This window comes from Meleagris gallopavo, chromosome 3 (genome assembly GCF_000146605.3).
Source record: "Meleagris gallopavo isolate NT-WF06-2002-E0010 breed Aviagen turkey brand Nicholas breeding stock chromosome 3, Turkey_5.1, whole genome shotgun sequence".
NCBI classification, from domain to species: Eukaryota; Metazoa; Chordata; class Aves; order Galliformes; family Phasianidae; genus Meleagris; species Meleagris gallopavo.
The window spans coordinates 69195529-69210659 of NC_015013.2; the positions used below are offsets into that span (position 1 = coordinate 69195529).

At 48.6% G+C, this 15131-nt stretch overlaps 1 protein-coding gene across 3 annotated transcripts; it reads left to right on the plus strand.

Annotated features, from left to right (window-relative positions):
- The first annotated feature begins 2650 nt into the window (after window positions 1-2650).
- Window positions 2651-13950, plus strand: LOC104910397 (nuclear transcription factor Y subunit gamma-like). 3 transcript variants are annotated; one of them, XM_010709108.3, is made up of 4 exons: window positions 2651-3865; window positions 9072-9184; window positions 12200-12271; window positions 13756-13950. In XM_010709108.3, the coding sequence occupies exons 1-4, from the start codon at window positions 3808-3810 to the stop codon at window positions 13933-13935; spliced, it is 423 nt and encodes a 140-aa protein (XP_010707410.1). In that variant the 5' UTR covers window positions 2651-3807; the 3' UTR covers window positions 13936-13950. The 3 variants fall into 3 exon arrangements, with proteins under 3 accessions (XP_010707410.1, XP_010707411.1, XP_010707408.1); XM_010709109.3 differs by having other exon boundaries at window positions 2656-3860; XM_010709106.3 differs by lacking the exon at window positions 2651-3865 and adding an exon at window positions 3890-7659.
- Window positions 13951-15131: the final 1181 nt, after the last annotated feature.

Sequence of the window (15131 nt, forward strand, 5' to 3'; positions counted from 1 at the left end):
CTCCTGCCCGCAGCCCTTTTGTTTTCTCTCCCGTTTGCCTCCGAACACTGAAGGTCACTGAGAGGCCGAGCGCCGCTGGGCACACGGAACGGCCAGCGAGCCGAGAGCGACACGGGTGAGCGGGGAGCCCCCGGGGAACCAAGCCTGGGCCTGGAGCCGGTGCTGAGCTGCAGCCCAGTGCCCGAGTGAGGCCTCCCCACATCACCAGCAGTGACCTTGAGAAGCCGCGGCTCCCGGCCTCCGGAATGAAGGACAAAGTTTGTTGTCGGCACTTTGGCTGGGAAAAAAAAAAGAATGCGAGTTGAAAAATGAAGCTGCTCCCCTCGCCCAGGGCAGCGAGGGCATGGGGAATGGTGTGCAGCTCAGCAGTAAGTGCACATCGCAGGCATTCCTGCACTGCAGCGGGATGTTGGGTGCTGCTGGCACGTCCTTGCGGTGCCGGTGGGCTGCAGGACACAACCCGGTGCTCTGAGCCCACTTCAGGGCTTTTTGTTCTCCAGCTGCAAATTGTTGGCTTCAGAATTGCTGTTCTCAGAACTGGAGGTAATTATGTTGTGCATCTTATGTCAGAGCTGGGCGCGTTCCCTGAGCTCGAGCCTCGGTGATGCCACCTGTAACTGAGGGACCACACTGGGCTCTGGCTGCAACCTGAGTGCTTTTGGAGTTGCTGCAGCCTCTGAGCGTCACTGGGTATTTTAATTCCATTACAGCTGATGAGAAGCATTGCCCTTCCTCAAGCTTTCTGTGGCTTCATGTGGCTTCAAGTCTGAAAGTGGCAGAGAGAAACCATCCCCTATTGGTACCAGTGGCTGCTCCAGGTCATTGGTGGAGCAGCAGCAGCACCTGAAGCGGCTGTGGGCATCTGGGTGTTGCTGCCAGCAAGGTCACTGCTGGCCTCTACGTGTAGATATGAGCCATTTTAAGCTGGTTTTTTCCATGTATTTTGGATGTATTCAACTCCTCTATGCTTTTGAGAGGTAGCCAGAGCCTTCATTACACCCAGCATTCGTCGTGTTTTGGATCTTGAGCTTGCAGGAGCTGTGGATGTGTAGCAGTAGGTGCTGCTTGATCTTCCTGGGAGAAGAACAGCAAAAAAGAAGCCATGAAGCTTCCAGCACTGAAAAGGGATTTGTGTACACGTTCTGCCCGCTCTGACCTTCTGGTAACCCATGGAATGGAGGGAAGGTTCCCATGTCCCAGCTGTGCTGCTCTGTGAGGTTGGCGTGTGTTCTCCATGCCCCAAAGGTCCCTGCTTTGAGCAGGCCCACAAACCAGGCCCTAGGTTTCATTTGAGGACTTTTCCATGGTTATTTCTTGTACTACAGCAGCTGGCAGCACCAGCAGGGGAGGCTTAGAGGATGCAGGGTTGTTGTGGGAAGCTGTTGCCTATGGGTTGAGGCACCCGGAGCCTGGTGGGTGCCTGCAGGAGGTCACCTTCAGAGCTGGTGCTGGTGTTTGTTTTGTTGGGTTCCTTGAATTGGCCTGGGATCTGGTATTTATGTAATGCAGCGTGACATCTGTATCCCAGTGGTGTGGGTACAGGAAGCAGCTTAATAGGGCTGCCTGCACTGGAAGTGAATCAGATTGGTCTGGTTAACTTCAGCTCTTTTCTTGTTTTGCTGTTGTGCTTCATAGTGGCCAAAGAACTGCTGTGGGGGCATTGTCTGTGTGACCAAACGTTGGGCACTGCTGAGGAAGCTCCTGTTGTGTATTGCTCAGAACCCAAGAATTCCTGCCTGCTGAGATCTCGCTTTGGGGATTTTCTCCTGTTGCCTTGTCCTGTTTGGTCACTGCCTGATGAGTCAAAGTGGGTCACCCTCAGCTGTCTTCTTTATTCATTGAAGGTGACCCACAAGGGTGTAGATTTGGATGTTTGTAGCACGAGATCGTTAAAAAAAAAATAAAGGCCTCATGACAGCGTTCTGCCTGGCCATTGAGCACCGTAGGTTGTGCTTTAAGTGAGGTTTTCTGACCTTGGGAAGCTGAAAGCTTGAGCCTGTGTTACAAAAATTACTTCTAACTTCTGTGGGATGCCATTTGTTAATTTAATTTATGAAACGGAGTAAAGAAGGAAATAAGACCATCGAGTGTTCTAATAATCCCTGGAGGACAAAGAGCCCTGCAGCCCCTAAAAGCCGTGTGTTCCTTTTTCTACCAAGAGCAGCAAAGTTCTCAGGAGCAATGCTTAAAGCTGGTGCAGCCTTTCCCTCTGCTTACAGCTGTCACAAGGGTTTGTGATCACCTCCTGTTTGCCGTTCACACATCTGCTGCTGTTTAGGTGTGCTTTCAGTCCTTCTTTCTGCCTTGCCCTCCTCCCTCTCCAGCAGGACGGTGGTGACTGAGCCTAAAAGTGCAGCAGATGAGCAAAGAAACACGCAACGCTTAAGACTGCATTAAAACTGGAGCACAACTGCCCTAGATGAGCATCTATTTAATAATGTTTAACTGTTGAAATACCAAATATCAAGTATGACCCTTGTGCTCTTTCATTCAAAGAAGAAGGGAGTAAAATAACCAACGCAAACAGCAATTCAGATTATTTTGTTTGCTTTACCTTCCGAAAGAAAACTGCCGGCGTTCTTTTCCACGTGGTGGTTGAAGGTTTGCAGCCCAGTTTTGGATTCAGTACAGCTGTGGGCAGGCAGCTCTCAAGCCGAAGCTCAGTTCTGTGCCATGCGGTGCTGCTGGGGGTTGTGATACCAGCCTGGTGTATCTGTGTGCACGGCTGTGTGGTGGCTTTTAGCAGTGCTGTCAGGTAGCTCGTGCACTGCAGTGACCTCAGGTTTCTGTAAAAGTGTGAGTGTGATTGCTGTTATCTTCCTGTCCTGAAGGAGTGAAGCCAGCTGACAGCAGCCTGAGGCTGCCCCGTCCCACCTCCTGTGATGGCCGTTGCCTTTGGGTCACGCTGTGTCCTGTACAGAAGTAAGCAAGGTGCTGTGGTTCCTCTGGGTGACGCACAGGGCAGTGCTGTGGCTGTTCCCATCCTGCACCCCAGGGCAGCACGGCGCTGTGGCTTCGTCCTGCGCAGCCTGCGTGGAAAGTGCCAGCTCTTCATCCAGTGACAGCCTGGAGCTCGTTGAAGCTTTTGTGCAGCTCTGTCAAGCTGGGCTGTAATTCCGTGTCAGGAGAAGCTGTCTGGTCAGTTTGTGCTCTGTGTGGATGGAGCCGATGGGATGCTCTGTTCTACCTCCCCTCTGCAGGAGCTGCAGCACCGCCTCGAATCCAGCCCTGCTCCTCCAGCCCCAGCCTGCCCAAAGCAGGTGGCAGGGGCTGTGCTGGGAGTACAGTGGGCACGGGGTCGGTGCAGGGCAGATGGGGCACGAGGGCAGCATGCCTGGTGGGCAGGGCCCAGCCACGTCCCGGTGGAGCTGCGTTTGAGGAGTTGGGTGCTGGTAGAAATGCAGATCCAGAGCCTCTCCTTGGCATTGCGGCTGATTTGGGCTTAAATCAAACGCTGTGCCTCGCAGGAATGAAAACAAGTAATGAGTTAGAGGTACGAGGGAGTTAATGTTCAAACAGTGCTTTGAAGATAAAATATATTCTGCTAAATAGTTCAAGAAGAAAGGGCTGGAAGGCACCTGAAGAGGTCATCTTATTTGTTTTTCTGCCCCAAGGCAAGAACAACTCGAGCTCAGCCCTTTCTGACTTGTATGTGCAGCCTTTTCTTACCAACCTGCAGCAAGATGCGCTCTGTATCCTCCACAGGTAACAGTCCAGCTCAACCACCCCGTCTGTCGTGGTCAATTTTCATTTTATCAAACGAGAAATCTACAAATGTACACCTTATCCAGCCCTGGATGATCCTCCATGCCGACATCACGGGGTGACGGGACCAGCTGCGTGTGCAATGCTGCAAGAAGGCAAGGTTAAAAATAAACCAAGGGGTTGCAGAAGCTTCTTATAATGGCACACTGGAAGGAAGTGCTTGTTTTGAATTATGGTGGTTATGCAGAAACCTCTGGAATTTGCTCCTAAGAGGTTGAAAGTTTGTTTTCATCGAGAGCAGAACTTGAGAATCTTTGTAGGTTTGTGAGCATGGCCTTTTCCCACTGCCTGCAAGGCTTTGCAGGACTGTTCTACAGAAATGGAGTTCCCACATCGCTTGGGTGAATGATTTTGGCCTGCATTTTTGCCGTGACTTGATGTGTAATTATTACCCACAGTTAAAGGTGGTTGTTCGTATGCTTTAGTAACAGCAGCATCGCTGGTGCTGCCACGTGCTGAGCGTCACTGTGCTGACCCTGCTGTCTTTGCCCCTTTCTGAGCATCAGTCAGATCCATTCAGCTCACCTGACGTTTATTTTCTGGTGCTCTGAGCAGACCCTGTGTGTGTGCTGCAAGGAGTGAAGTTGTGCTGCTGTGTTCTGATCACTCGCATTAAGTACTTGTGTGTCTGGATGCTTTGTGCAGAGCCTGGGTGTGCTCTTGGCTGGGACGTCCTGCTTGTTATCTGTGCTTCCTGCTTGGTTTTTGTTTGGTTGGTTTTGTTCAAGGCTGATTTTGCTTCAAAAACTGTTGCGTATAGACATGACGTCTCCTTAGAATTGCAATAAATGTGACCTTATTTCAGGAAAGGAGGTCTGGATGGGAATTAGAAGGTTACCTGTGTTATCTTGAGTGGCTCTCAAAGCAGAGGAGCTGCGCGGTGAGTTGAGGCATCTCAGTGGCAGCACTTCAGCCCATTGGCACAACTTCCACAGGTTTGTTTTGAAGTGAGGTCGCAGGGGATGCGATGGCACACAAAGCATCGCAGCTCCTTGCAGCATGCAGATGTGCTGCCAGCTCAGCATCGGCCATCACAAAGGCTGCCCAGGCTCAGGGTTGGTGTAGCCCATTCCAAAGTGGATTGATGCTCTGTTTGGGGTTCTGCTGCTCCCTCGGATGCCCTAATGGCCATCATGAGAGCAGGATCTCACAGGGGGTGCTGGCACGTGGCTGTCAGACGTTGAAGGCTCCTCCTCTGCCACCATTTACAGAAATGTGTTACTGGATTCGTGTAAACCTGTATGTGCCTCTTGTGAAACTAGTTCAGCGTCGCTAGATTGTTCCTCCTGATTTGGGCAGGATCAGGTGTCTGGCACTTCTTGCTAGGCAGAGCTCATTCTTTAGATATGCAAGTGGGCTGTGCACATCTTACTTTTTAATCAAGGGACAGGCTCCCAGAACAGAGCGCTGCAGTGAGAGCATCACGCTGGAAGCAGTGCTGAATGTCAGAGCAGAGCTTGTTCCAGATGCTCACTTTTCAGCTCTGTGGATCCGTTCGTACTTCAGGGTTTTGCTGTGTGCAGAGGCATTGGTTTTTATTCTTTGCTATATCAAAAAGTAGTAACATGAAAGGAGACGCAGTGCTGCTTTTTTTTCTGTAACACCACTTCCTAATAATTAGGCTTCTATGAGTTTGTGTGATAGGAAGTGTAAAACCAACAGAGTCGTTTGGCCTTTTGGGTGGTGGTTCTTCAAAGCCCTGTCTGTGGAGGTGGTAATTCCACAGAGGAATGGTGACAGACTGATGGGGGGAGGACGTGCAGAGGCAGTTTTCAGTTAAAACCAATACATCTGTACCTGCAGCTGAGGGTGCTGAGGCACAGCACTTGTCTGTGCTTCTGCCTTGTTTCTTTACAGCCTCCATCTCACTGCAGGTTGAGCCACATCCTGAAGGTGCTGGGAAGGAACACGCTGCTGCCATGGAGCGCTGTGCAGAATGGGCTCCTTCTCATCAAGCCGGGCTGGGAGCAGCGCTGTGCCATGCAAAGCACCTGCCAGCAGATGCCTGGTGGTGGGGGCTGGTTCCTCCTTCCCTGAGAGCCTCACAGCTTCTCAGCGCGTCCCTCTGGCGCTCTTACTTTGCATATCCCTTCAGATATTTGGATAAATCGCATTTAGATCTGCTCTCCACCCACCTGGTTTGTTCAGCTGCTGCTGGGCATGGCCTGCTTGGGGCTGGAGGTGGGAGATGGAGGCTGTCTTTGTGCCTGGCCCTGTGGCAGTGCCCCGGCTCCTGCCCTCTATGGCCACTTCTTCCAGCTGAGGAGCTTTTTCAGGTGGAACTGCAAGAACCCAGAGCTCTGAGTTTAGTTTGCAGCTGTTCTGCAGCTTGTGTTGCCAGTAGCAACTTCTTGCTTGAAAGTGCATCAAGGCGTCCAGGGGGAGACGGCTTCATTTGGCTGCTTCCCCTTCCCAGGCATTAAAGAAAGATCCTTGTTGGGGCTCTATTTAAAAACAAAACAACCACAGACAGCAGCAGCGTCTTCATGGCTGCTTTGTGCTCCTACGAAGTGAGGTCCTTAAGCACTTGTCAGCTGCCACAGGGTTTTGTAAGTTTAACGTCTGCAAAAGGTGTTCTGCTCTGGTGAGCAGAAAAGCTCTAATTGCAAAGTGTTGCTGCCTTGGTTCTTGAGATGTGCTGGCTAATCTGCTCTGTAATCACCTCCAGGCATTTTATGCCCAGGCCTCAGCATTTTGGCCTCCTTTTCCCTGTGTCTGGAAACAGAATGTTATCCTTCACGGGGCACCCAGGGGCTGTTCGGAGGGGATGCATGGTGTCAGGGTGGATGCAGCCCACTCCTACGTGGCCATTTCTTACCTGGTGTGTGCTTTGAGGGCCTTGGGCTTTGGGATTTGTTTGCTTGTGCCGAGTGGAGTTATGTGAGATGGGTTTGAGCCTCTGTCATTCAGCAGCAGGATGAGGTGGGAGAGCCTGGAGCTCGTGGGGATCCACAGGAGGAAGTCCTGGGGTGGGGGAAGCAAAGTGGAAGGGTGCTGTCGAAGTTCCCTGCGTATCAAAGCAGATAAACAGGGTGAGATGCTGATCCCATGAGCCCACAGGACTGCCTTCCCACTAGCTCAGGGGGTTTATCTCCAGCCCTGGGGTGTTTTTTCTGCTGCTGCTATTCCTGATAGGAGGCGTTCTTAAAACGCAGGAACGCAGTTCCCCCGGGTGAAGGAACTTACCTAATGGTGCAGGAATGGTTCTGTTATTGAAGTTGGTTTCATGGAGCCAACGCTGAGGGTTTGCATGGAAGTTTGGGTTTTTCTGTTTTCTTTTTCTTTACAGTCTTCCTCTAATGCTTGCAGGCATATTCAAGGTCCCTTATGTATCTCTCCTAGTGGGAACTAAGAACTGGAATAATGCCTTAGTAGACTTAGGCTTTTATTTCAGAGTCTCCATTATTTCCTTCTGTAAGTTTTATGAAGAAACCAGACTATGGGCAGTTCTTCTGCCTGCTCGGAGGCAATCTCCTCTCACTTCTCAGTAGTCACTCTCCATTGCAGTTCTGAAACCAGTGCTGTGTGTGCTCTGCAGGTGGGAATTCTCGGCCTTCATCAGGAGGCCCCTTTAAATTCTGGGTGACCGAAGCAAACCGTTTCCAGCTCCTCCTTCCCAGTTTGGATGAGTGACAGAGGCTTACACCTAATGCTTCATTTGCCCTTGCATGTAATGCTGTGTTGATGCCAGAGCTTTCTTCCCCTTTGCTCCATCTTTAACCTATTGCTTCTTAGGGTTCTGTTGCATTCCAGTGCAGCATCTAAGCAGGCTGAAAGCAAGACATCTGTGGTTTTGAGTCAGGCCTGAGAAGTGATTTGGCGTGGCACCAGGATGAATGGCATCTCCAGTTGCAGCAAGGATCCCATCCAGTGTCAGTGCTGAAATATTGCCAGGTAGAAAGGATTAGCTTTATTTGTGTGTATCTACACTATTTTTTGTCTGTATTTCACAAAGCAGATCATGGGGAGGAATCAAGGGCCAATTTTAAATTTTCATAAGAATATTTATCTCTGTATTTTCTTATAAATACTTGAAATATCTTCGTCTGTAGGAGGATGGCATTATAATGCAAATAATTGTTGAAGAGGCATCAAGCAGCTTGTCAGTCACTGATTTCCATAGGTGCCTGCAGTTCTCCCTGTCTCTAGCACCTGTTTCACTGTGGTCTTGTCCCCTCCTCCTTGCTGTGCTCTGTCAAAATTCCCCCCAGCTCCTCCTTCCCAGGGTGGTTGAAGGGAAAGAACCCTGCCCACAGGCTGCCTGGGGAGCACAGCCTGCAGGAGGTGCTGCGCCGTCCCTCTCCCTCATCAGCTCATAGGATTTCGTGCCATGTCCTCGCTTTGGGCTTGTAGGTGCTGGACTCTGCTGTTGTGCTGCCTTTGGCCCGGGGAAGGGCTGAGGGTTGGCAGCAACACGAGCTGTGCCATTCGTGTCCCAGCTGAACGTGGGCTGCTGTCTTCTGCCCTTCTGGAGGTGTTTCCCTATGGAAGCTGTATCACCCTTGCTCTCTTCACAGCTGCTGTACATGAGGAGAAGCTCAGAGATGTCTTCTTTGTACTTCTTGTCGTCTTGTGGGGACCTCAGAGCTGCCTGGGGTGTCCCCAGGAGCATTTAGCATCACTGCCGCAGGGCTCCGTGCTTGTGCTCACTCAAGAGGTGCTCACCAACTCCTCTGGTGTCCACCCAAACATTTCTGTGCTGGGAACATCAGGTCCTGCACCCTGCTGGGCACGGCTGCCTGCTCCATGGTGCCTGCTGGGCTCCTGCCGTGCTGCCAGATAGCGAGGTCTGTGCACAATGACACCTTTCTACCAGGCACAGAAGAATTTGTTTAATTAAGCTTTTTAGAAATAATACCAGGCTGACCTTGACATCGTCTCTTCACCTTGAGGGGATTTGCTGCTGTATTCTGCACTGTTGTTGGCTGTAAGAAGCGCTAGAGTAAATGTTGGTGCACACTGCAGTATGGGCTGTGAGCGAGCACTGGTTGTGCCCTGTAAGTGCCTGTGAAAAGACAGAACTCTAATAAGGGAATGGGGAGAGAACTTTTGTTTTCAATTCCTTTTTTTATGTATTCTTCTACAATCTTTGAAAAAAAAAAACAAAAACAGCAACAAAAAAAATATCCCACTTTCAGCAGCCACGTAAAGATACTCATAACCTCTGAGACGTGGCCTGGCATTCCTTGGCAGTTCTCCTGTTGGTTGGCCAGGCTGGGCTCTTCCTGCAGCCCCGGGACTCGGAGGGGATCTGTGGATGCCTGCATCCCTCTCTCACTACTGATGCTTGCTCTGCTTTCTCCCAGTTTCCAGCATGTCTACAGATGGCAGCTTCGCCACAGGCAGCAGCAGCGATGCCCAGCAGAGCCTGCAGTCCTTCTGGCCCCGCGTCATGGAGGAGATCCGCAACCTCACAGTGGTGAGTGCCTCAGTGGGTCACACTGCTGCTAAAGAGCCCGTGGTGCATTTCAGAATGTCTACAGGTGTAGCTGCCTTCAGTGCTTTGAGCTAACAGAAGGTTGAGGGATTTGAATTGTAACTCGCGCTGTGCTGCGCAGGCTGCTCTGCTGCTTCTCAACTCCGGTGATACAAAATAAGTGATGAGAGTTACTTCCATGTAAGAGCACTCTTAATCCCCCCCTGCCTCTTTATAAATTCAAACATCTGGCTATTGGCAGACAGTGGCAATTTTGTGAATGAATTTGTGGTTTTCATTTTCTGTATAGAACAATTATGCTTTTTCAGAACCGCCTCCTTTGACAAGTCTGAAGTCTTGAAAATCACTTGAATGCCAAATGCATCGTTATCACGTGCCTCATTAATTTAAAGACATTTCATTAAAAAAAAAAATCACATAGAGGCTGAGAATAGGAATTGGACTAAGTAGCTTCTATTTTTCCATCCCCAGAAGAGATGTGCCTGAGAACGAGGGCATATAATAAAAAATGGCTTTTTGAGAGAGATGGAGAGGTGGCTGTGATGCAGCAGTCCTGCAGGCACATCCTGAGCTTGTAATGCGAGTGAAAACAAAAGAGCTCTGGTTGAAGACGGGCTCTTCAAAGTGAAAACCCCAATCCAGTAGTTGGAAGATAAGCTGCTTTTTTTTCTGCCTGCGTGCAGATAGTTGATTGAAGAAACAGATGTAGAATTTTGTATGCATAACCAGAATTAATTACTTTCTTCTTTTACTCTTGTGTTCAAGAGCTGTAGTTTGTCTTTGTCTCCACATGAAAGGGGTTTATTCCACAGCTTATCAAGTATGGGCAGCTTAATTTTTAACTGCTATGTGAAGCTATTTATCGCATGGCAAGGTAGGAAGTCACTGGAAATTAACTGGAGACACTGGAGCAGAGATAGCAGGGCAGAGGATTTAGTGCAGAACATCTGAATGTGGCAGTTCCCAGCAGGATCAAACCCTGACATCCGTGTGCATCTTGTGCTGCCATGCACGTGGCTGGAAGTAACCTCGGAGCTCATCTGTGTGTGCTGTGCTGTGCAGGTGGGAGCAGCTGTGATGGAAGGCCTGCTTTGCACAGCTCTCTGCTTTGGGGCGTTTGCAGCGTGCCTCCACTGGCTGGAATGCAGGGAAGGAAAAAGGGAGCTGCTCTGTGAGAGCTGGGAGCACCGGGCTGTCCTGCAGGACAAGGGGCTGTAGCTTTCTCTTGGAGAAGCAGGAAGCAGAATTAGGCTGAAACAAGCATCGCAGCTCCGCAGTGAGCTAGAATTGGCCTGGGAAAGTATTGAGACCTAATTTGGGAAAAAGAAAAGATGAAGAATTGGTGTCTGCAGTTAGCTGTGCTGGGCAGTAGCCAGTCGTGGTCACGCTTCCCTTCACCGCGGTACTGGCGTATTGATTTTGATTTATGTGACATTTGCCTGTCAGCCTTAAAGGAATAAAGGCTCTTTAAATTGCTCTGGTTTCTCCCACTGTCTCTGTTCTCTGAAGGTTTTAATAGCATTGCACCTTGTGCAGTGCACTTGTAGCTGCAAGTATCTGCTTGCACTTCTCTTGTTCTTGGAAGTGAAATAATTAACACCATTACGAGTTTCACGAATTAAGAATTTTGTCGTCATCTTTCCTTGAGGCCCAAAGCTCATGGAGCACTTTAAAAAGGAACGAGCTTAACAAAATAAACTCAAGGAAATCTTTGGGATATTTCTTCATGCCCTAGCAACCTCCCGACTTGTTTATGTGATGGTGACTGGTGGGAAGTGCCACCCCGATGTGCTCAGACACAGCTCCTGCCTGCCTGCCCTCTCCCAGTCCTTCCACTCCAGGGCTCTGCCCTCCTGCTGCAGGTACCGCATCCAAGATTCTTTCCAGAGCGAGAGCAGAAAGGTTTGGTGTGTTCTAATATATATCCATATCTATCTTTTTCCTACATAAATTAATAACGTACCCCCTGCCGGAGCGCTGCCTGTACCACATACAGCTTCTGTACTTTATTTTAGTAGAAAATGGCATTTTCAGTATTTTTTTTCCTCTTTTGTTTCACTTACATGTCTCGCAGTGCTCTCTTCCCAAGAGAGAAGAGTTTCCTTTCACTTTTTGTGCCATTTTTGTGGAGAGGACATTTTGTGGAAGCCCTCTGTGCGCAGGGATTCTGCGCTCGTGGTGCAGTGGACATAACCTTACCTTTCTCCCTCTTTGAAGGGGCTCCTGGTGGCTGCACAGCGTGGATTTTTTGTTCTTCTGCACCTGCAGAGGAGGGAGGGCAGTGCTGCAGTGGAGCTCGGCAGCTTCCCTCACCCCTTGGATCTTCTCAGGGGTTTGTGCTGGCATCCCCGTGCAGAGAATCTCAGTGCATCCCTGTTGCTGAGCAGCTGCCAGCAGTGAGCAGGGCAGGGTGATTCACTGCAGCGATGGCTTCCTCTCCTCGCTGCCTCCTAAACCATCCTTAGCCTGTTCTGAGTCAGCAGTTCCCTTTGCTGGAAAATGGCAAGAAATCCATTTAAATACGGGAGTGGACGAGGTTTTGCAGGGCTCTTGACACTAAAACTGGTACTGGGCAGCGGAGAAGTGCGAGTAGAGCAGAGATTTCATCCTATGGCAACACAGCTCTTATTTGCCTTCATTACCTCTGGTGAGTCCTTGCAAATCCCATTGCTTTCTCAGTCCTAAGACACCTAATTGAATTAGTTGCTTCAAATACACATTTCTGCATCTATTTATAACTTTAGAAACATTCTGTTCTGCAGAAGGACTTCAACTTTGAGGTGAAACTGTAAATGCAAGTGTCTGACAGAAGGCCGAGGTACTGCTGTGCTGTATGAAATACAGGGAGGCGGATGGGAATGCTCAGATCTGAGGAGGAACTGCCACACCTCAAAGAACATGAGTTATTTCTATCGAGTTTTAGCTGGTTCAGTTTCAAACAACGCCGATTTGTTTTAACTTTTCTTACCTCTGTCTCAAATGTGGATCTCTCTGCAGAAAGACTTCAGGGTTCAGGAGCTGCCCCTGGCTCGGATTAAGAAGATAATGAAGCTAGATGAAGATGTGAAGGTACTCTCCTGGCTTTTGTCTTAAGTGTTTATGGCCCTTTTGGTGGATGTTGTAGCTATAATTCCTTGCAATTCATTACTTGTTGTTGTCATTGTTTATCATTATTTTTAAGGTACTTTACAGAACAATTACTGGAATGCACCGTTAGCTGGCCTGCTGTAATTAAACTGAAGTGGGGAAGCAAGATCACTTGGGATCTTTGCTGAAGACTTTTTCAATTCTGCTTTCTTTTGCTATATACCAATCTGCTGCATAATTCCGGGTGTTTCCTGGCTGCTTGTTTTTTTTTTCCTAGTGCTGAACCATCTTTTCTCATGTCTCCTTGTTTTTCTCCACTCTTCCTTTCACAAAGCTGTAGAAGGTTGAACCTGGACAGTGATAGCACTTAAACCTGCTGCACTGTTCTGTGGAAAAGTAATAACCTGGGTAGGTAACATGGGTTTGGTGCTGATACTTGAGCCGAATCTTTGTATCTGATAAAGTAACTGGTGAAAGGTTAGCAGCAGAAAAGCAAGGGGGGAGGATTGAGTGCATGTTGAGTCTTGCACTGCTCCAACCCTCCTGTTTGTTTAAATAGGAAGAGTCCATCGGACGTGGCTCTCCTGAGAGAGAAAAGAATGGATTGCACTCTTATTCTCAATGTGACACCATCCTTCTCCCAGGACAGCCTTTAAATGTGAAATGAGAGTCAGGAAAAGGTGTGTTGTGTCTCCCTGTCCAAGGGAGCTATTCTTTCAGCCTGCGGCCACAAGGAGCCCAACCCCCTCAGGTCCCAATTTATGTCTGAAGTGAGCGAGTGCCAAGCTTGTGATAATGAAGGGAAGGTGAGATTTAAGAGGGAAAAGAGTCTTTGGCATCCCTTCTGGTGTTATTTAAGAAGCCTGTACTGGGGATTCAGCACTAATGCCAAGCCAGCTAATAATGAAACTGCTCAACGTGAGCAAAACTTGAGCGAGACGCTTTTTAAGGGAAAGGAATTTGGTGAGGCGCATGGTCTTTATCTGTGTCTCCAAACCTCCTTTGCAATTTCTACATTCATTTCAGATTATCTTCATGTTGCAACTATAAAGTAAGGGCCAGGCTCTCTTCAGCTTCTGTCCTCGTTCAGAATCACTTGCGTGTGCCCAGCACTGCCAGCAGCAGCTGCTGGGTGATGCCCACAGCTGAGTACACCCAGCAATTGAGAGCTGCAAGGTGCTGGCTCAACATAACCCAACACCAAGAGGTAGCACCTGCCCAGGTGTGTGAGAAGCAGGCTTTGAAGACAAACTGTATGTGTGGTCAGTACTTTTGGCACTGCGTCTGACTGGAGGCTCTTTGGACTGTCAGACCCGTGGATCCACTGATGGGGAAATTCCCCAAACTTCACTGTTAAACAACGCAGCCATTCAGATTTGTGTAACATTATGCAGTTACCTTGACTACGGCTTTGCTGCATCGGAATCTCAATAGTAACTTCAAAAAATGTGTACGTTTAATTACAGATGATTAGTGCTGAGGCTCCTGTGTTGTTCGCCAAGGCAGCTCAGATATTCATAACAGAACTGACTTTGCGAGCCTGGATCCACACAGAAGACAACAAGCGCAGGACTCTGCAGGTAACAGCAGCTCCTACCTGGCCTTCAGCAGCTTCAGAAACTGTTTCCAACTCTTTGTTTTCATAATAGGAGGTGTGTTCTGTAAACAGTGGCTTTTATCACTAGGAACCTGGGTACAAAGCGCATTGCCCACTATGGTCGTGCTACTTAAATGCTTTTTGCTTAACTTGGTTTTAAAAACAAACAACAGCCATATAGACCAAAAAAAAAAAGCCCGAAGCAGCTGCCTGCTAATTGTGACCTGCTCTAATTACTTAGGATATCTGTATCTGCTGGACTTCTGGCTGTTTTGTTTTTCAGTAGTAATTCTCCTAAGGTAGGCTTGTAGATGTTAGTTTGTGTCAATAAACGTCCAGAGATGAAAACAAAAATGGTTCTCCCACACTGATGCAGGGATGGCCATAGTGGCAAGCAGTCTGATTCCAGCCCAAAGGTGTCCTGTTGGGTGTCTGACCACTTAATCTTCACTAATTCAGGCCACTGCCAGTTCCTTAACCCGGGTTTTCATGCAGTTACAGTGGGAAGGGTGTATTTGATACACACACCAAGGAAAGGCGCTGCGTAAGCAGCAAGTGTTAACTCAGGCACGTCCTGCTAACAACTTTCAAGCTATTATTTCAGAGTTCACTTAGATCCTGATCCTAACGTATAAGACCTTTAATTGACCCAGGTTTTAATTTATGAGTGCTTCGCCTTCCCCAGCAGCTGCCATCGTAGAACAGCTGCTCTCCGCATGGACAGTGCAGCTGGAGGAATGCAGGCTTTGCTTATCAAGTATTTGGGAAAAAATTTAGAGTGGAGAGGTCTGAGTTATGGGAGGAAATTGGATTGAACCCAGTCCTCAGCACGGAGAATGAAATAGGAGAGACATCTGTTCAATAAAAGTTTTCTTCCTGGTGAAGATACTGTTATAATGTCTGCTGCCCGTGGAACAGAAGAAATGTCTCTCTTGTGCTTTCTGCATGATCATTGTTTGCACTTAAATGCCAAGGCAGTGCAGGGTTTGGAAATGTCAGCTAGCCTGAAATGTGAGGATTGATGGTCTTCTTAATGTTACCCACACGTCAGGCAGCGCAGGCATCGCTGTCTCAACTCGTGTTCGTAGAAATGCTTTACAAATTTACCTTCAGTTAATGAATGTGAGGCTTTTAATAGCTCCTTGAGTTAGCCCTGCTTTTTCAGATGGTTTGCTAGAATGTTAAAATGGCACAGTGCATTTTATTTTTTCCTTTTTAAGACTTTCATTCTTTTTTCTTTTTTTT

Coding starts and splice junctions, on each gene's coding strand:
- LOC104910397 (XM_010709108.3), top strand. CDS start 3,808: ATGCCGACATCACGGGGTGACGGGACCAGCTGCGTGTGCAATGCTGCA. Junction 9,185..12,199: donor AGATCCGCAACCTCACAGTG/GTGAGTGCCTCA, acceptor ATCTCTCTGCAG/AAAGACTTCAGGGTTCAGGA. Junction 12,272..13,755: donor AGCTAGATGAAGATGTGAAG/GTACTCTCCTGG, acceptor GTTTAATTACAG/ATGATTAGTGCTGAGGCTCC.